The sequence below is a fragment of the Pseudophryne corroboree genome, chromosome 2 (assembly GCF_028390025.1).
Source record: "Pseudophryne corroboree isolate aPseCor3 chromosome 2, aPseCor3.hap2, whole genome shotgun sequence".
Taxonomy (NCBI): Eukaryota; Metazoa; Chordata; class Amphibia; order Anura; family Myobatrachidae; genus Pseudophryne; species Pseudophryne corroboree.
In genome coordinates this window covers 589122774-589143015 of record NC_086445.1, presented here as the reverse complement: position 1 = coordinate 589143015, position 20242 = coordinate 589122774, and the positions used below count along the sequence as shown (strand labels likewise).

The 20242-nt window shown below is 49.7% G+C and overlaps 2 protein-coding genes across 3 annotated transcripts in view; one reads left to right on the top strand and one right to left on the bottom strand.

The window, feature by feature from the left end:
• The window catches only part of XKR8 (XK related 8), an 86123-nt gene that overhangs the window by 48495 nt on the left and 17386 nt on the right, over positions 1-20242 (bottom strand). Inside the window, exon 2 of the mRNA XM_063954573.1 lies at positions 9772-9965. Coding sequence (XP_063810643.1) covers positions 9772-9965 — 194 coding nt within the window. The remainder of the gene's footprint in view (positions 1-9771; positions 9966-20242) is intronic.
• Positions 2784-8561, top strand: LOC135037597 (uncharacterized). 2 transcript variants are annotated; one of them, XM_063954570.1, is made up of 3 exons: positions 2784-4097; positions 6602-6754; positions 7581-8561. In XM_063954570.1, exons 1-3 carry the CDS (start codon positions 2936-2938, stop codon positions 8150-8152), a joined length of 1887 nt encoding a protein of 628 aa, XP_063810640.1. In that variant the 5' UTR covers positions 2784-2935; the 3' UTR covers positions 8153-8561. The 2 variants fall into 2 exon arrangements, with proteins under 2 accessions (XP_063810640.1, XP_063810639.1); XM_063954569.1 differs by lacking the exon at positions 6602-6754 and having other exon boundaries at positions 2791-4097.

Genomic DNA, 20242 nt, shown 5'->3' with positions numbered 1-20242 from the left:
AGTTGTCGTCAGTGGACTGCTTCCGCTGTCACCCAAAGTTTTTGAACTTGTCAATGACTTCTGATGAATGCAACGTATAAGGAAGGATGTTCCTAGGTGGTTAACGTCCTTACCCCTACTTATTACAGCTTGACAAAGGCAACACACGGTTTGACACCTGTTGTCCGCATTTCTGTTAAAATAATTTTACACCGAAGCGGTAATTTTTTTTGTAATTTGACCAGGCATGTCAATGGCCATATTCATCCCACGGACAACAGGTGTCTCCCCGGGTGCCTGACTTAAACAAACCACCTCACCATCAGAATCCTCCTTGTCAATTTCCTCCTCAGCGCCAGCAACACCCATATCCTCATCCTGGTGTACGTCAACAGTGAAATCTTCAATTTGACTATCAGTAACTGGACTGTGGGTGCTCCTTCCAGCACTTGCAGGGGGCGTGCAAATGGTGGAAGGAGCCACCTCTTCCCGTCCAGTGTTGGGAAGGTCAGGCATCGCAACCGACACAATTGGACTCTCCTTGGGGATTTGTGATTTAGAAGAACGCACAGTTCTTTGCTGTTCTTTTGCCAGCTTAACCCTTTTCAGTTTTCTAGCGGGAGGATGAGTGCTTCCATCCTCATGTGAAGCTGAACCACTAGCCATGAACATAGGCCAGGGCCAGGGCCTCAGCCGTTCCTTGCCACTCTGTGTCGTAAATGGCATATTGGCAAGTTTACGCTTCTCCTCAGACGCTTTTAATTTAGATTTTTGGGTCATTTTACTGAACTTTTGCTTTTTGGATATTACATGCTCTCTTCTATGACATTGGGCATCGGCCTTGGCAGACGACGTTGATGGCATTTCATCGTCTCTGCCATGACTAGTGGCAGCAGCTTCAGCACTAGTTGGAAGTGGATCTTGATCTTTCCCTATTTCACCCTCCACATTTTTGTTCTCCATTTTTTAATGTGTGGAATTATATGCCTGTAATATTATTATATCAATAGCCTACTGTACTGTACAACTATATACTGTTGGTCAGTCACCAAAATGCTGCACTGTACTACTATATATACTGCTCCAACAATGCAGCACAGATATGGATACTTGAAGTGACACGGAGCTGCAAGATACAGCAATGGCCTACTGTACTGTACAACTATATACTGTTGGTCAGTCACCAAAATGCTGCACTGTACTACTATATATACTGCTCACAACAATGCAGCACAGATATGGATACTTGAAGTGACACGGAGCTGCAAGATACAGCAATGGACTACTGTACTGTACTACTATATATATACTGGTGGTACGCAAAATGCTGCACTGTACTACTATACTGCTCACAAACAATGCAGCACAGATATGGATACTTGAAGTGACACGGAGCTGCAAGATACAGCAATGGACTACTGTACGGTACTACTATACTGGTGGTCACCAAAATGCTGCACTGTACTACTATTATAATAATTGGATTGATGCTGGCTGAGATCCTGGGACCCCGACAGGCTTTGTGGCCAGTGTAGGGTGTAAGCGCTGGCCCAGGGCGCCCCTCTATGTGCCGCACTATGTACCACTGAGTCATCCCGGAGCGCAGTTAATACTGCGCTCCTACCCTACTGCCGCCATCTTCACACCGGCCCCCCGCTTGCGAGGGGGGGTCGGTGTCTTACTCACCACAATCTTCAGCTCTGTAAGGGGGTGGCGGCATGCTGCTTGGGCGAGCAATCCCCTGTGGCGTGGGACGATCTGTCCCCTCTGGAGCTCAATGTCCTGTCAGCGGAGTAAGTGGTTCAGACCCCGCAGGGTGGACACTACTCCCCCCCCTTAGTCCCACGCTGCAGGGAGGCTGTTGCCAGCAGCCTCCCTGTAAAATAAAAAACTCTAAAATAACTTTTTCTAGAAAAGCTCTGGAGAGCTCCCCTAGCTGTGACCGGCTCCTCCAGGCACATTTTCTAAACGGAGTCTGGTAGGAGGGGCATAAAGGGAGGAGCCAGCCCACACTCTCAAACTCTTAAAGTGCCAATGGCTCCTGGTGGACCAGTCCATACCCCATGGTACTAATCTGGACCCCAGCATCCTCTAGGACGCAAGAGAAAATATGACGATAAACCATAAAATGAATAAATACATTAAAACATGAAAGAAAGTGCTTGTACCCGCACAATGTTGAATACAGAAGATGTTGTGAGGCAAGTTATTCAAAGGGGATAAGTATGCGTAACCGGCGGACGGGATGCCGGCAGTCACAATACCGACACCAGCATCCAGATGGTCACGATCCCGATAGGGGCGAGGTAAGTATTCTAACTTCCCCACCCGAGCCCCCTCTCTGCAGTCTAACCCTAACCACCAATCCCCCAGCAGCCAAACCCCAGCCCTCGCACCTATACTTACCTTCAGTATTCAAGCGGTTGGGATTCTGACATTGGTATTCCAACTGCCGGGATCCCGACAGCTGGATATCTTGAAAATATACCATTCAAAGTATGTGCTAGTCTGAAAAACTACTTCCAAACTGATCTATACCAGTGATGGGAAACTGGATATACAGTACTGCAATTGCCACATGTGCGTCACTTGTAATCTCAGTAAAATGCTAATACAAAACACTGAATTAAAGAAAGGGACACAAGTCTGTAATAACACAGCAGGCAATCTAATAGGTGCAAAGGACGCCAAAATGGCGCCTGGAGCCGGCTAAGGGGGAGGGCCGCGGGGGGGCGAGTGGCTGGCGGCGGGAAAGGCAGGGGGGCGGGCAGGGGAGCCCGTCCCCGTTTTGGCACCTACGGTAGCCAGCGGACCAGTGGGGCAGCACGGTCGCGGGCAGGGGGGCAGTGCCGGCGCAGCATTCTTAAGGAGCAAGCAGGAGGGAGAGGAGTCACTTCTTACCGGAAAGGTTGCAGTGCGGACTCCCTCCTTCTTGCTCAGCATACACAGCATCAGCATGCAGCAGCAGAGGCAGCGCCAGGCTGCCAACGGGAGTCGCGGAGATCAGCAGGGTGATCCATGCCTGGAGCGCCCGGAGAGGAGAAGGGCTCTCCCAGCACGTTTTAGAGAGGGGGAGGAAGCTCAGTCCGGACATCAACAGTCGGCAGCAGGAAGGGACGAGAAGCAGCAGCAGCAGCTGAGCAAGAGGAAAGCAGGAAGGGCTCCACCTGGTGGTCGGAGGTCGAACAAGAGGAAGCAGTCCAGCCAGGCTAAAGCACCAGATCGTAGCAGGAAGTTTGTGAGAACACAGCGTGCGGTGCAGCAATACGAAGGCGGCTACCTGAACGGGGTGAGTGCACAGCAGTACGCTTATGGGGGCTTGATACCGGAGGGGACAGAGTCAGATGGCCAGGGTGCAGAGGGGGAGGAGCAGACTTTTATTATGCAGCAGATGGACACTATTACCCTCCCCATTGCAGCACAGACACCATCTACGCATCACTTATGCACAGCAGGCAGGGGGGGCCCAGGGGACGGCGGAAGCAGCCTAAACCCGGGCCGGCACCAGCAGGGATCGTGGGGAATGGGGTTGGATACGCAACCCCTCAGTAGCCAGCACCATGAGCCCAGCTGCACACCACAGCGGCAGGATAGAGCGACCATGCAAATGGCAGAGCACATCGCAGAACTTCTGCATAGCTGCATGGCTCGCTCGCCGCTGTTCAGGTCCCCACCAAGGAGAAGATATCAACTGGCGTCGCCTACAGGGAGCAGCCACAGTCAATGCGGGGATGTCCAGCATGATTTGCCCTCCAACGCGCAGCAGGGACATCGTACCCAGGAGTGGCTCGCAGTTTCTTCAGGACGGGGAGGCCAGACTCATAGACCCCTAGCACACGACAAGGACGCGAGGGGTTTTTCGGCTTTGCAGCAGACTCCAAGGACAGGATACAGTATCCAAGAGCATGCCGCAGCGCACAAATGCATCGTACAGAAGGCTGCTACGCACGAGTCTGTCGCCGCGACGAGCACAGCGGGGACAAGGCCGGAAGCAGCTGTCGCCGGGACCAGCACAGCGAGGGCGTTTACGGGAGCACCTGTCGCGCCGTCCAGCGCAGGGAGGGCCATCGCTTCGGCACTGGGAACCTCGTCCAGCACAGGCCAGGAGCTCGGGAATGGTGAGAACAATAATAGCAATAACGTTAATAATTTTGATGTACAATTGAGCAGTAATGATAGCTTGCGGGGTGAGGTGTCTGGGAATACAAGGGCGCAGGCGGCGTGTGCGGCTAGCAAGGACGCGCTGAGCTCATCGGACTCTGAGGATGAGGTAGCATGTAAGGCGTTTAAGGAGCAGCTGCGCGCAGCAAGAGCAATTAGCAAGCAAAAGAAAGCTAGCGCTCCCGTCGTAGATACGTTAAGTAGTTAGTTGGGAAAGATAGCAGAAAAAAAGGACAGCGGGTTTTTGCCGCAGGGCGGCTCTTGGGATTATGCGCTAGGGGAACTGGCGGAGCAACTGCCGAAGCAGATCAGAAAGGAGATAGAGAAAGGGGCGCTGGTGGACATCTGCACGCTTACAGCGGCGGGTCTGAGAGACAAGGAGAAGTGGGCCACAAAGGGCCCAGCGCTAGTGGAAGCTTATAAGACATTTGATAACTGGTTAAGTGGCATGTTTGCTTATGCCGGGTGCTACATAGAGGCTTATCCGAGCATGGCAGTCAGCATGTTGAAGTACATAAATTTTATACACTCAGTGTACAGGGAGTACGGGGGATCCTTGTGGCGGGTTTATGATGAAGCCTTTAGAGGGAAATCTCAGGGTAAAAAACCCATTAAGTTTTGCACCAGGGACGTTGACGTGTGGTTCAAAGCGCAGGCGACCGTTCTTGACAAAGACAAGGGCGGCCCAGAGGCTAAGGGAGGCGCAGGGAGGCCTAGTACGCACAAGCAGGACAAGCTCAGGTGCTTCGCATTTAACGATGCGCAGTGCACGCAAGCGATATGCAAGTTCAAACACGCATGCACTTTTTGCGACGGAAGCCACCCGGCCAAGGATTGCTTTAAAAAAAAGGGAAGCCAGGCGCAGAAAGCTAATGGAGTGCTCGTACCTGGGAAAAGCACCTAGCCCGGTGAGTCTGGCTGGGATACGGTAATGGCTGGCCAAGTATCCCAAACGGCCGGAGGCGCAGCTGTTATATGAGGGGTTTAGGGACGGGTTTAGGATTCCGGTAAAAAAAGAGGTGCCCCCAGCAGCGTGCAATAGGAATTTGAATTCAATTGATGCGATGCCAGCGGAGGCAAGGGAAAAGATTTCTAAGGAATTGGAGCTGGGCAGGATGGCAGGCCCATTTGGGGCCCCCCTATAACGGATTTGGTTATCTCGCCACTAGGTTTAGTACCCAAGAAAGTGCCCGGGAAGTTCAGGCTCATTCAGCACCTGTCCTTCCCAGAAGGGGCGTCACTAGACGAGCAGCAATGCTCCGTGCAATATCAGTCGTTTGACCAGGCAGTAGAGATTGTCAGGAAACACGGGCAAGGGGCCCTGATGGCAAAGCTGGACATCGAGTCGGCATTTAGGCTGCTGCCCTTGCATCCCGATAGTTTTAAGCTAATGAGTTGTCATTTCGAGGGGGCATTCTTCATTGATAAATGCCTGCCTATGGGTTGTGCTATATCATGCGCCCTGTTCGAGACCTTCAGCTACTTTTTGCAGTGGTGCCTAGAAGTGCACACAGGGGTGAGGGCGGTGGCGCATTATTTGGACGATTTTTTGCTAGTGGGGCCATCCCAGTCCGGCCAGTGCGGTCAGCTGTTGGGGGAGTTGGAAGTCTTGTTAGAGGAATTCGGAGTCCCCGTAGCAAAGGAAAAAAACGAGGGCCCGGCCGAGGTAATGGCTTACCTGGGCATAGAGATTGACTCTCTCAAGATGGAATGCAGGCTGCCCGCCGATAAGGTGGAGAAACTGGGCGTGGATATCAGGGCATGCGCAGGGGCTAAGAAAGTTACACTGGCGCAGTTGCAGTCATTGCTAGGTTCCCTTAACTTTGCTTGCCCAGTCATCCCCATGGGCCGGATTTTCAAGCGGCGTTTGGAGAGGGCCACGGCAAGGGTAAAGAGGAGGCACCACTACATCAGGCTGGGCAGGGAGTTGAAGGAGGATCTGCAGATGTGGGAGGGATTTTTGCAGGATTTCAACGGGGTGCGGCTGTGGCCCAGCAAGGCGTCGCCGAACCATGAGCTGCAGCTCTACACAGACGCAGCGGGGGCGGTAGGCTTTGGTGCTTACTTGCAAGGCGAATGGTGCGCAGAGGCTTGGCCAGAGAGGTGGAGAAGCAAGGGCCTGACAAGGAACTTAGCAGCCCTTGAGCTGTTCCCAATTGTGGCGGCGGTAGTCATATGGGGGCAGAAGTTGGCTAACGGGTACATACAGTTCTGGTGCGATAACATGGGAGTGGTGCAGGCCATAAATAGCCAGAGCGCAGCATCACCTCCAGTGATCAGGTTACTGAGGCAGTTGGTCTTAACTTGCTTGCGGCACAACGTCACGTTCAGGGCCAAGCACGTTCCGGGGGTGCAGAACGTCATAGGCGACGCACTCTCACGGCAGAAGTGGGGATTGTTTAGGGCAGAAGCGCCGCTGGCAAAGAGCGTAGGCCTGACTTGCCCATCTCATCTTTGGCAGATAGTGGAGCCGATCTAGGGGAGCTGGTGAGGAAATCCCTGGCGCCAAGGACGTGGGCAGCTTATGCGGCAGCTTGGAGGAGATGGAGGCAGTTCCAGGCAGGAGGAGCAGGTGGCCGAAATGACACCAGGCAGCAGCTCTTGTCTTTTTTGAGTAAGCTAAAGGGGGAAGGGGTGTCAAGGGCCGCGGCAAGTTCCACCTTGGCAGGTATCTCATTTTTCTCAAAAATACAGGGCAGAAGCGACTACACTAAAGACTTCCTAGCGCGCACAATTTTGAGGGGGTGGGCCAGGGCAGAGGTTAGAGCCCCGGACATGCGCGAGCCAGTCACCATCGACAGGCTGAGGGATTTGGTGAGTGTTGCGCAGCGGGTGTGTAGCGACGAGCATGAGATTACGCTCTTTAGGACGGCGTTTATCATGGCATTTGCTGGGGCTTTCAGGATTGGGGAGCTTGTGGCAGAGTCAAGCAGGAGTGAAGGTACAGGGTTGCTGGCCATGAATGTGGTGCGGTCAAAGGAGGCGGTCCTCTGTAGGATACACAGGTCAAAGACTGACCAGATAGGCAGGGGCAGGTGGATCCAGCTGAGGAAGCAGGCGGATCCAGGGGTTTGCCCAGTGGTGGCGGTGCAGAGTTTCGCGAAGCGCAGGCCGCCCGGGGGCGGTAATTTCCTGGTGCACAGTAGTTCAGCGGCATTAACGAAACATCAGTTCAGCGCAGTTTTTAAAAGGTGTGTGGTGGCGCTGGGCTGGGACGCGAGTAAATATGGCACGCATTCCTTCAGAATAGGCGCAGCCACGTCAGCGGCCGCGGAGGGGGGGGGGGGGGGAGTGTAGAGGATATTAAGAAACTGGGGAGGTGGAAGTCAAGCTGTTACAAGAGGTACGTTAGGCCCGTGGTCCCTAAAAGCTCGGGCTGCGAATAGGTTGGTGCATTGTCATTCACACCCACCCGTCTTTTTCCCCATTTTTCTTTTTAGGCAGCGCGGGTGTTAAGCAAGTATGGATTATGGGTCATTCGTTCATCCACTGGGCAGAAGAGCGGGCCGCCGCCAGACCTTACGGCCGTGACCTGGGCTTGCCGCAAGTAAATTGGGCAGTGAGATGGTTTGGAGTCAGAGGCATGAGGTGGTCGCAGCTGAGAAAAGCGGTACTCAGGGCGGAGGCAACGGCGGGCCAGGCCCCAGAGGTAGTGGTACTGCATTTGGGAGGGAACGACCTAGGGAAGGTGAAGTCGCTCGACATAATCAGGTGGATGAGGGAGGATTTGGAATGGCTAAGGGAAAGGTGGAGCCAGGTGCACATTCTATGGTCCAGCATAATCCCTAGGTTGGCCTGGCGCGGGGCAAGGGCAGGGGCAGGAGTGGAAAAGGCCAGGAAGAGGTGTCCGACGTGGGTTTGGATTTGTTTAACAACGCTTTGCAGGAGGCGTTGGAGTGAGTGTGCATATAGGGGTGGGGTCGCAGGGTGGGGCGTCGGCCCCGGGTGGGCCGGGGGCCTCGTGTGGCGTGGGGAAAGTGATGAGCAAGGCATGGTATGGAATGTTACGTAAGGGGATGGCAGACGGCCAGTCATATTCACCAGGCCGCACGCCTGGCTACGACTTGGGACGGCTGGGTCGCACGGGCTGCGTGCCAGTTCAAGGTGGTATGCACATGGGGTCGGGGTCCCCAGGTGGGGCGGATGTTGCGTGCCTACTGGGTTGGGCCGAACGCACCCACATACACGGGTAGGCGGGGGGGGCGGGATGTGGCGTGCCCACGCGGTTGGGCCGAGCACGCCTCCACCCATAGGTATACGGGGGGGGGGGGGGCGGGATGTGGCGCGCCCACGCGGTTGGGCCGGGCACGCCTCCACCCATTTTTTTACGATCATGGTTATAAGAGCCTTGCTCACTCATTCTTTCCTTGCCCTGCGATTTATTCTGTATTGGTGTGTTTTCAATAAAGCTGTGACCAAGTTTGCCCAAGATCGTTGTGGTCTCAAGTTATTGGGGGATCTCGCCGGGGGCCAGGGGTCACCAGATAGTCGGCTTCTCACCCTTAAAGAAATGTCTCTTAATCTGACACTTCAAGAAGACTTGAGCTTTTTTTTTTTTTTACCAGCTTTTGAATGTCAGGAGGGGGAAAATACACCACACAATTCTATGGAGCAAATATAAATACACTGCAGCAATCTGGTGTATAACAGTAGATCTATACAATATCCTGGCATTGCTTTAATGAAGCAAGCATGAACCACACAGCTATTTCTGGTGGAGGAAGGGGGAAGAACACATGCTGGTGGTGCTCTCTGACCTCCCTGCATAGGGTGGAGGAAGTCCCATGATGTGGATTCTTCTTTGTTTAATGATTCACTGATCTTCCTCCACTGATAATATGACCTGTGAAGTGTGTGGTATATAAAGTAGCAAAGTACAAGTAGGTCAAAGCATTATGGAGCTAGAGGCTGCAAGTAGCCCGTCACTGCTATACAGTATACACACATTTTGTACTGAATCGACCATTACTTCATATGATCAAATAGGAAATGTAAAATATTTTCCACCATGTTCTGAGACCTCCAACCACAGCTATATCTACAGCAAATCAGGACAACATGAAGACATTATGCCTGCACCAATGAGCAGTCTATACATTATACACAAGAGGGAGGTAGTGGAAAGAATGAGTGACAGAGGTATTGCAACACAGCAGCAGTGCCTTCATGTGCGTCTACGTAGTGTGCGTAATTTCTACCTAAGCATGTAACCATGCTGCTAACATTAGCCTTAATATCCTGCTTTTCCTGCATACAGCTGTTCCATTCTCTGTGTAAAATATGGGATTCAAAATGAGAGAAACTAGATAGGGAAGTGTTCATTAGATAGAAAGGACAGCAATCTGTAAATGCAGGATACTCCGGAGAGCACAAAGCACAAGCTGTAACAATAGGTAGAGAGCATCCTGCTTTAGTGAGGAACAAAGAAAGAACTAAGGGATCTATTTACTAAGCTTTGGATGGAGATAAAGTGGACAGAGATAAAGTACCAGCTAATCAGCTCCTAACTGCCATGTTACAGGCTGTGTTTGAAAAATGACAGGAGCTGATTGGTTGGTACTTTATCTCCACCCACAGCTTGGTAAATAGACCCCTAAATTGGAAATGAATTAATTTGTGCTGTGTACTCACATTGAAAGGTGTGTACCATTTCTTGCTGGATGATTATATACAACACTAGGATGAGCTGAGGTGTGTTCTCCAGAAAGGTCTCTACAAGTCGCATCATGCTGATATCATGAGTCAGGAAGTAGGCATAGTCCTGATACTGGCTGGACTTCGGGTTTCTGTATGCTGCTATACCCACTTCTAGCGAATGTATACACCTGTGGAGAAATACAAGCTAGCTATTACTACATAAACAGAAAAAGAAACATTTCTTGCATGGAACAGGTGTTGGAGAGTGATGGAGGAATATCAAAATATTTTTTTGTTCTTGAAACAAATCTCTCATGAGATGTGTAATTCTCATATACTACTGTGAATAGGTTATGTGCAAACAAACCATTACAAATCACAGATGATTTTTTTTAAAATATATTTTATTTAAAGTTTCAAAACTGTGCAGTAGCAACAGCAACAAACATAGGGGGTCATTCCGAGTTGATCGCTCGCTATCTACTTTTTGCAGCCATGCAAACGCATAGTCGCCACCCACTGGAGAGTGTATTTTAGCTTTGCAAGTGTGCGAACGCCTGTGCAGCCGAACACTACAAAAATAGTTTGTGCAGTCTCTGAGTAGTCTGAACTTACTCAGCCACTGCGATCACTTCAGCCTGTCTGGTCCCGGAATTGACGTCAGACACCCGCCTTGCAATCGATTGGACACGCCTGAGTTTTTCCAACCACTCCCTGAAAACGGTCAGTTGACACCCATGAACGCCTTTCTTCCTGTCAATCTTCTTGCGATCGGCTGTGCGAATGGATTCTTTGTTAAATCCATCGCCCAACAACGATCTGATTTGCACAGTAGTGACCTGATCACTGCGCTACGAAAAACAGCAGCGTGCGATCAGGTCGCAATGACCCCCATAAAGCAAACAGCACATGATTAGGGAGCAAAGCTATGCAGCAATAAAAGCAGTGACTACAACAATCGCTAGATGAAAATGGAAGCAGGACTTGCAAAATAAGTTTCACCTATGTAATGCAGCAAGGTACATATAATAGGTATGGGGAGGATGGAGTAGCCCAGAAATATAACACTTGGAACAAAGAAATAAAGAGGAAAGATTATATATATTTTTTTACTTGTTGAATAAGTGCAAATTTAGGAATTTTCTGTAATTGCTCACGTCAAACACTATGGGGCTGATTGAATTGTTTTGGGCACCCAATTTTCCCGTTTAAAACGGGACTGTTTAGATGGCCAAACAATTGTAACAATTTAAATGTTTCCTTAGGCGCACATGCATTTCACGCATGTTGCGCCCAAACAGACTGGGTTTAGCCGTGTAAAACAGCTAAACCAGTCTAAAGTCCTGCTTTAGGCGTCCAAACTCCCGTGAGCGGTAGTGTAGAAGAGCAGTGTGCATCGAGGGAGTAGTGTAGGACAGCAGGGTGAGCGGTAGCGTAGGATAGCAGTGTGTGCAGTAGTGTAGAAGAGCAGTGTGTGTGCGGATGGGGTGCATGGTGAGCGGTAGTGTAGGAGCGCAGTAAGTGCAGTGAGGGGGTGCAGGGTGAGGGGTAGTGTAGGAAAGCAGTGTGTGGGAATGGGGTGCATGGTGAGCAGTATTGAAGAAGAGCAGTGTGCAGTGAGGCGGTGCAGGGTGAGAGGTAGAGTAGGAGAGCAGTGTATGCAGTAGTGTAGAAGAACAGTATGTGTGAGGATGGGGTGCGTGGTGAGCGGTAGTGTAGGAGCGCAGGTGAGCAAAGAGTCGCTGCAAGAATAGGGGTAGTGTAGTGCAGTGTGTGCAGGGAGGGGGCGCAGGGTGAGTAGTGTAATGCAGTGTGTGCAGGGAGGGGGTGCATGGTTAGCGACAGTGTAGAAGAGCAGTGTGCAGTGAGGAGGTGCAGGGTGAGCAGTAGTGTAGGAGAGCAGTGTGTGCAGTGTAAGCAGCAGTGTAGAAGAGCAATGTGTGTGGGGATGGGGTGCGTGGAAGTGTAGAAGAGCAGCGTGCAGGGAGGCGGTGCAGGGTTAGGGGTAGTGTAGGAGAGCAGGTGTGTGCAGTGTAGGCAGTAGTGTAGAAGAGCAGTGTGTGGGTATGTGGTGAATGGTGAGCGGTAGTGTAGGAGTGCAGTGTGCGCAGGGAGTGGGTGCAGTGATGGGGTGCATGGTTAGCAATAGTGTAGAAGAGCAGTGTGCAGTGAGGGGGTGCAGGATGAGAGGTAGTTTAGGAGAGCAGTGTGTGCAGTAGTGTAGATGGTGAGCGATAGTGTCGGAGTGCAGGGAGTGGGTGCAAGAATAAGGGTAGTGTAGTGCAGTGTGTGCAGGGAGGGGGCGCAGGGTGAGCAATAGTGTAATGCAGTGTGTGCAGGGATGTGGTGCATGGTGAGCAGTAGTGTAATGCAGTATGTGCAGGGATGTGGTGCATGGTGAGCAGTAGTGTAGAAGAGCAGTGAGCGAGTGCAGGGTGAGGGGTAGTGTAGGAGAGCAGTGTGTGCAGTGTGAGCAATAGTGTAGAAGAGCAGTGTATGTGTGGATGGGTTGCATTGTGAGCAGTAGTGTAAACGAGCAATGCATGTAGGGAGGCGGTGCACGGTGAGGGGTAGAACCTGTGCCCAGTCATTGGAAGCCCTGCTGCCTGTGACGCTAAGGAAAAAAGCAAATTATACTTACCGATAATTTCATTTATTCAAGATACTTCATGACAGCCATTACTCTGAGATTGTATCCCATCCTCCTATAATTAGACAGGTAGTTTTTTTTCAGCAGCTAAGTACCGCCCACTCTGGGTATAAAGTGACCCTCCTCTTCCTCCTCCCTAGGCTTTTGAATGTCTCCTTACCAACACTTTCTGTGAAAAAAAAACTATAGGGAGGGTATATCATAGGCTGCCATGAAGTATCTTGAAGAAATGAAATTATCGGTAAGTATAATTTGCTTTTTTCTTCTGCGTTCCTTCATGGCAGCCATTACTCTGGGATATACCAACGCTCAATACAGGGAGGGTAACAAATTAGAAAGCGACTACAGTTTAATGTTGAATAGTAATAATTATTTATTCCTAAGCCCTTTCAAGGACTTCTTTCCCAAAGTGGGAGTCTCCAACATGCAACGCATAATGACTAGAGAACGAATGTATAGATGACCAGGTAGCTGCTACGCATATGTCCCTTGCCGACACTTGAGCCTTCCTAGCCCATGAAGCTGCCACAGCCCTGGTAGAGTGTGCGTTTAGTCCTCCTGGAACTTCACGACCACTTTCCTCATACACGAACATTAGCAGTTCCCTAATCCATCTGGAAATGGTTTGCTTAGTAGGCATGTCACCTCTCTTTGGTCCTGAATGCAGCACAAACAGGTGTTTGGTCTTCCGAAACTCCTTCACTCTTTCCAGATAGGACGAGATTGCTCGGGTTAAATCTAAATTGTGCATCCTTTCTTCCTCCTTGTTCTGTGGTTCCGGATAAAAGGATGGCAAGACAATTTCCTGACCCAAATGAAATTCTGAAACAACCTTAGGTAAGAAACTTGGATTAGTTCTAAGAACAATTCTATCCGGAAGGAAATTTAAATAAGGCTCTTCTGACCACAGGGCTTGTAGCTCACCAACTCTCCAGGCCGACGTAATAGCCACTAAAAAAAACACTTTCCATGTTAACAACTTTATTGAGATCTCCTGTATTGGCTCAAAAGGCAGTGCCATTAAGGCATTTAATACCAAATTTAGGTCCCACGGCGCAAGGATTGACCTAACTCTAGGGCGTATCTTCTTTATCGCCTGACAAAACTTTTTTATTAAATCGTCTTCCGACAACCTTCGGTCAAGGAACATGCTGAGTGCTGCTATTTGGACTTTGATAGTCGACACCGCCAGACCTCTCTCAAAGACCTCGAACAGGAACTGTAAAACGTGAGATGTATCTGCTTTCTGAGTGTCGAAATTTGAACTAGCCCAGGAAATAAAATTTCTCCAGACTCTATAATATGCATTTGAAGACACCTTCTTCCTTGCCTGAATTAGCAAATCGATGACCTGTTCGGACAGGCCCTTTTCCCTAAGCAATTGCCGTTCAATTTCCATGCCGTCAAATGAAGCTGCTGAAGGTTCGGATGTAGCAGTGGCCCCTGGTGTAGCAGATCTCTCCTCAGAGGTAGTATCCAAGGTCCTTGTACCGCCATTCTCATCACTGAGGGAAACCAAACTCTCTTTGGCCATAAGGGAAGAATTATTATCACCTGTGCATTCTCCTCCCTGATCTTCTTTATTACCCGGGCAATCATCGGAAACGGAGGAAACACATAAGCCAGTCTGAAATTCCACGGGAGAAGGCATCAACTCCCCCTGTTCCTGGTAGATGATAACGGGGGGGAAACAGGGACACCTTCGCATTGATATGTGTGGCCATCAGGTCTACTTGAGGCTGTACAAACCTTTGAATAATGTCCCAGGACACTACCTCGTTTAGTTCCCATTCTCCTGCTAGCACCTGTTGTCTGCTGAGGAAATCTGCTACCAGATTTTTTCCGCCTGGAACATGCCAGCCGAAGGTGGCTCTCTGCCCACTGAAGTATCCTTGACACCTCCACCATTAGTGCTTGACTCTTGGTGCCCCCTTGCCGATTCAGATAGGCCACCACCGTTACGTTGTCCGAAAACACTTTGAGATGGTTCCCACATAATTGATTCCGGAAAAATATTACTGCATTCCAAACTGCCCTCATTTCTCTGTGATTTGAAGATAGTCTCTTCTCTTTCTGATTCCACTGGCCTTGGCAATTTAGCTGCAACAAATGTGCTCCCCAACCTACTGTGCTTGCGTCTGTTGTTAACACTAGACACTGATGTCCGGCCAAAGACATGCTTCTTTCGACCAGCTCCGCCTCCAACCACCAATCTAGGGACCGCTTTGTGTCTTGACGCAACCCTATCCGACAGTTTAGAGAACAGCCTTTTCAACTGAACCGGAGAACGTCCATCTGTAGTTTCCTCATTCTCCATCTTGCCCAAGGGACTATATCTATGGTGGACGCCATCACTCCTAACAGACTCATCGCTTGACGTAACATCACCGTGTTGCACCTGTCACAACTGAGGGCCTGAGCTGACGGGAGGCAGCCTCAGTTGTAGGGGCTGAGGTGTAGTGGAACCTGGGAGGTTGTATCAGACCCCTAGACATGTAAGTTACACGTAGAAGAATTGCCCGAAGGCGTGACCACGACAACCAGAATAAAAGTCAATGATGTTTATTATGACATACTCCGTATCACAGCAGCAATAAAAGGAAAACATAAAATCAACAGTGAAATAATACAGTTCCTGGGTCCTACAGGGTGGCAAGGGCCACAGGGCTCTGGTAGTATGAGACAGTTCTTATTATCTTCTAGTTGGAAAATCCTTACCAGGCCCGACTGTAGCAATGGAGATAGCCCAGGATCGTACCAGCTGGTGTTCCTGGAAAAGCTGGGCTGCTGTGGGTAAAATGGCTGCTGTGGGTACTGGCTGGAACCAGACTGATGTTAGCACGGAGTGGATTGCTGGATGGAACCAGCCAAATAATAAATGAAGCTTGAGAGCGATGAAATATGATGGATATATGGAGCTTGAGAGCAGTGAAATAATAGTACCGGTGGTGAGAGGTAATCTGCAGAAATGATACCGGCACTTTAAGAAAAGCTGAACTCTGCTGGAAGCTAGGCTGGAAGCAGGTAATTCTGTAACTGGAAACAGATGAGTCCCAGAGGACTGGAGAGTCAGGCTGCACCGCAGATGGTAAACTGGAGCGGGTCTCTTTAGTGGAAGTTTGGAGATGGTAACTGGAACCTGGAAAACAACCACAGGAGAGAGAGACAAACTGGAACTAGGTTTGACAACCAAAGCACTGACGCCTTCCTTGCTCAGGCACAGAATACTTATACCTGCAGCAAGGAAGGGATTGGCTAGGCAATTATGCAGATTACAATGGTAACAGATTGGTGGAAATGAACAGGTGACAGAATCCAACATGGCTGCGCCCATGCAGACACTTGGAGGGAAGATTGGTTTGTAATCCATGTGGGAACTTTAACAGTAAACAGGAGACGCCAGACTGATGAGTGCACATTTGAACCACGCGGGCAACAGCGGAGGCCGCGGCTGACGTAAGCACCACTCTGACATCCTGCATGCAGAAACTCAGGGACGGCGGCGGAGGCCACGGGAGACGCCATTCAGGATGTAACATGGCGCCGCTGTGACAGCGTCTCAGAGTGACAGGAGAGGAGGCAGGAATGTGGACATCAGAATAACAGATGGGATCCGGTCCTGGAGCGCTGAGCCAGCCTTAGAAGGCATCTGAAAGGTAAGTAATGGCGTCCAGATACCCGGATCGTGACAGCACCTTTTTACCAGAACTGCCAGCTCCTGTATTTTTCTGCACCTCTCTTCCGACAGACTTATTACATAGCTGCAAGTATCCAGTTGTACTCCCAGAAACTGAATTTTTTATTCTGGTTTTAACTGGCTCTTCTCCCAGTTTATCAGCCAGCCATGACTCTGAAGAATCTGTAACGTCTTATCCAACGTCACCGTCACTCTCCTTCCGATCCCCCACATATTAGCAGATCGTCCAGATATGACCAAATTGCCACCTGTTGATTTCTTATGACCGGCAGGAGTGATGTAAGGACTTTCGTGAACACCCTTGGGGATGTCTTTAGACCAAACGGAAGGCAAGTAAACTGAAAATGCTTTCCGAGCACGCAGAATCTTAGATACTTTCTGTGATGACTGGCTACAGGTACATGAAAATAAGCGTCCTTTAGGTCTATGGACCCCATAAAATCTTCCCTCCTTACCCCTATCAGAATTGACTTTAGGGTTTCCATATGAAATGTTCTTGTTTTTATGAATTTGTTTAGGCGTCTGAGGTCTAGAATAGTTCTGAACTCGCCAGAGTGCTTTCTTATTAGGAATATTCTTGAGTAGAATCCGCTTTTTATCTGTGACTTCAGGACAACCTCCAATGCCTTTGCTCTGACCAATTTCTTTAATCTGTCCCTTAGGGCTTCTAGTTCTTGAGCCAGAGAAGGTGTTTCTGATACCAGAAAATTGTTGTTGTCTGGAACTACTGAAAACTCTATTCTGTAACCATTGGCTATGACATCCAACACCCACATATCTTGAATTGACTCTCTCCAATGACTGATAAATTCCCGAAGTCTGACCCCTACTGGAATGGAGTCCAGAACTCCACAATAGTCATTGTCTGCGACCTCTTCTGTAGGACTGACGAAAGGAGTGATGATTCGTCCCTGACGAATATCTGCTCATGTAACCACGACCTGGCCTATAGCTCCTGGCCTCTTTAAATTGTTGCCTGGAGGAGGGAACAGGAAATCTATTCCTCCTATCTTGAGGTAATTTTGCCGATTTATCTTCTGACATTTTCTGTATAATGGCTTCCAATTTATTGCCAAATAACAATGATCCCTCAAATGGTAGGGACACCAGTCTATTCTTGGAATGGGTATCTGCTGCCCACGGTCTAAGCCACAGCGCTCTACTTGCCATTATTCCTGCTGCCATAGACTTTGCAGCGAAATTTAGAACATCTAAGGAGGCCTCACACAGATATTCTACTCCTTTCATCATTATATTCAAACTTTTCAATAGACATTGTCTTGACATTTTCTCCTCTAAGTCTGTAGACATTGCCGACCCCCAGACTCTTAATGCTCTGGTTACTGATGCAACTGCTACACCTGACTAACGACACCGCTGAGGAAATATGTAGCTTTTTTAGGGCACTTTCCATCTGTTTATCCATACCGTCCCTTAGAACTGTACCATCCTCCAACAAAATAGTAGTCTTTGAAACTACCTCAGCAACTGCGGCATCAATTTTACGTACCATACACCAGTTTAAAACCTGCTCATCCTCAATAGGAAACATACGGTCAGTCTTTTTAATATTACCAAGCCTTTTATCAATATTTTGCCACTCTTTAATGACAATGGGGTATATTTACTAAGGTCACGATTTTGACCGAGATGCCGTTTTTTCATCAAAGTGTCATCTCGGTAATTTACTAAGCAATAATCACGGCAGTGATGAGGGCATTCGTAATTTTTTGGAAGTCCAACAAAAAAAATACGAATGAATACACCATCGGTCAAAACGCGGCTGTTTAAGTATGAATCTCGGTAATTTACTAAGAAGTGCAAAGCAAAAAATTTTAAAAAAAAACACTGCCGTGAAAAATTACAACTCGTAAAAAAGTGCTAAAAAAAAACAGACCTGCTTTTTTAATCCGTGATTGTATAGGCATGCAGGGATCCATGAGATCCGTGCATGTATATCAGTGGGAAGGGGTGGGAAAGTGGTTATTTTCTTTAAAAAAATTGCGTGGGGTCCCCCCTCCTAAGCATAACCAGCCTCGGGCTCTTTGAGCCGGTCCTGGTTGCAGAAATATGGGGGAAAAATTGACAGGGGTTCCCCCATATTTAAGCAACCAGCATCGGGCTCTGCGCCTGGTCCTGGTTCCAAAAATACGGGGGACAAAAAGAGTAGGGGTCCCCCGTATTTTTAAAACCAGCACCGGGCTCCACTAGCTGGACAGATAATGCCACAGCCGGGGGTCACTTTTATATAGTGCCCTGCGGCCGTGGCATCAAAAATCCAACTAGTCACCCCTGGCCGGGGTACCCTGGGGGAGTGGGGACCCCTTCAATCAAGGGGTCCCCCCCCCAGCCACCCAAGGGCCAGGGGTGAAGCCCGAGGCTGTCCCCCCCATCCAATTGGCTGCGGATGGGGGGCTGATAGCCTTTTGTGAAAATGAAAAGATATTGTTTTTAGTAGCAGTACTACAAGGCCCAGCAAGCCTCCCCCGCATGCTGGTACTTGGAGAACCACAAGTACCAGCATGCGGCGGAAAAACGGGCCCGCTGGTACCTGTAGTACTACTACTAAAAAAATACCCAAAAAAAGACAAGACACACACACCTTGAAAGTAAAGTTTTATTACATGCATCCACACAAACATACATACATACTTACCTTATGTTCACACGAGGGTCGGTCCTCTTCTCCAGTAGAATCCATGGGGTACCTGTTGAATAAATTCTACTCACCAGATCCAGGGTCCCAGGCTCCTCGGATAATCCTTTTGTAATCCACGTACTTGATTAAAAAAAAAAAACGGAGAGCCGAGCCACGCACTGAAAGGGGACCCATGTTTTCACATGGGTCCCCTTTCCCCGAATGCCAGAAACCCACTCTGACTGATGTCTAAGTGGGTTTCTTCAGCCAATCAGGGAGCGCCACGTTGTAGCACCCTCCTGATCGGCTGTGTGCTCCTGTACTGTCTGACAGGCGGCACACGGCAGTGTTACAATGTAGCGCCTATGCGCTCCATTGTAACCAATGGTGGGAACTTTGTAGTCAGCGGTGAGGTCACTTTCGGTCAACCGCTGACTACAAAGTTCCCACCATTGGTTACAATGGAGCGCATAGGCGCTACATTGTAACACTGCCGTGTGCCGCCTGTCAGACAGTACAGGAGCACACAGCCGATCAGGAGGGTGCTACAACGTGGCGCTCCCTGATTGGCTGAAGAAACCCACTTAGACGTCAGAGTGGGTTTCTGGCATTCGGGGAAAGGGGACCCATGTGAAAACATGGGTCCCCTTTCAGTGCGTGGCTCGGCTCTCCGTTTTTTTTTTTTAATCAAGTACGTGGATTACAAAAGGATTATCCGAGGAGCCTGGGACCCTGGATCTGGTGAGTAGAATTTATTCAACAGGTACCCCATGGATTCTACTGGAGAAGAGGACCGACCCTCGTGTGAACATAAGGTAAGTATGTATGTATGTTTGTGTGGATGCATGTAATAAAACTTTACTTTCAAGGTGTGTGTGTCTTGTCTTTTTTTGGGTATTTTTTTAGTAGTAGTACTACAGGTACCAGCGGGCCCGTTTTTCCGCCGCATGCTGGTACTTGTGGTTCTCCAAGTACCAGCATGCGGGGGAGGCTTGCTGGGCCTTGTAGTACTGCTACTAAAAACAATATCTTTTCATTTTCACAAAAGGCTATCAGCCCCCCATCCGCAGCCAATTGGATGGGGGGGACAGCCTCGGGCTTCACCCCTGGCCCTTGGGTGGCTGGGGGGGGGACCCCTTGATTGAAGGGGTCCCCACTCCCCCAGGGTACCCCGGCCAGGGGTGACTAGTTGGATTTTTGATGCCACGGCCGCAGGGCACTATATAAAAGTGACCCCCGGCTGTCGCATTATCTGTCCAGCTAGTGGAGCCCGGTGCTGGTTTTAGAAATACGGGGGACCCCTACTCTTTTTGTCCCCCGTATTTTTGGAACCAGGACCAGGCGCAGAGCCCGATGCTGGTTGCTTAAATATGGGGGAACCCCTGTTATTTTTTTTCCCCATATTTCTGCAACCAGGGTCGGCTCAAAGAGCCCGAGGCTGGTTATGCTTAGGAGGGGGGACCCCACGCATTTTTTTTCT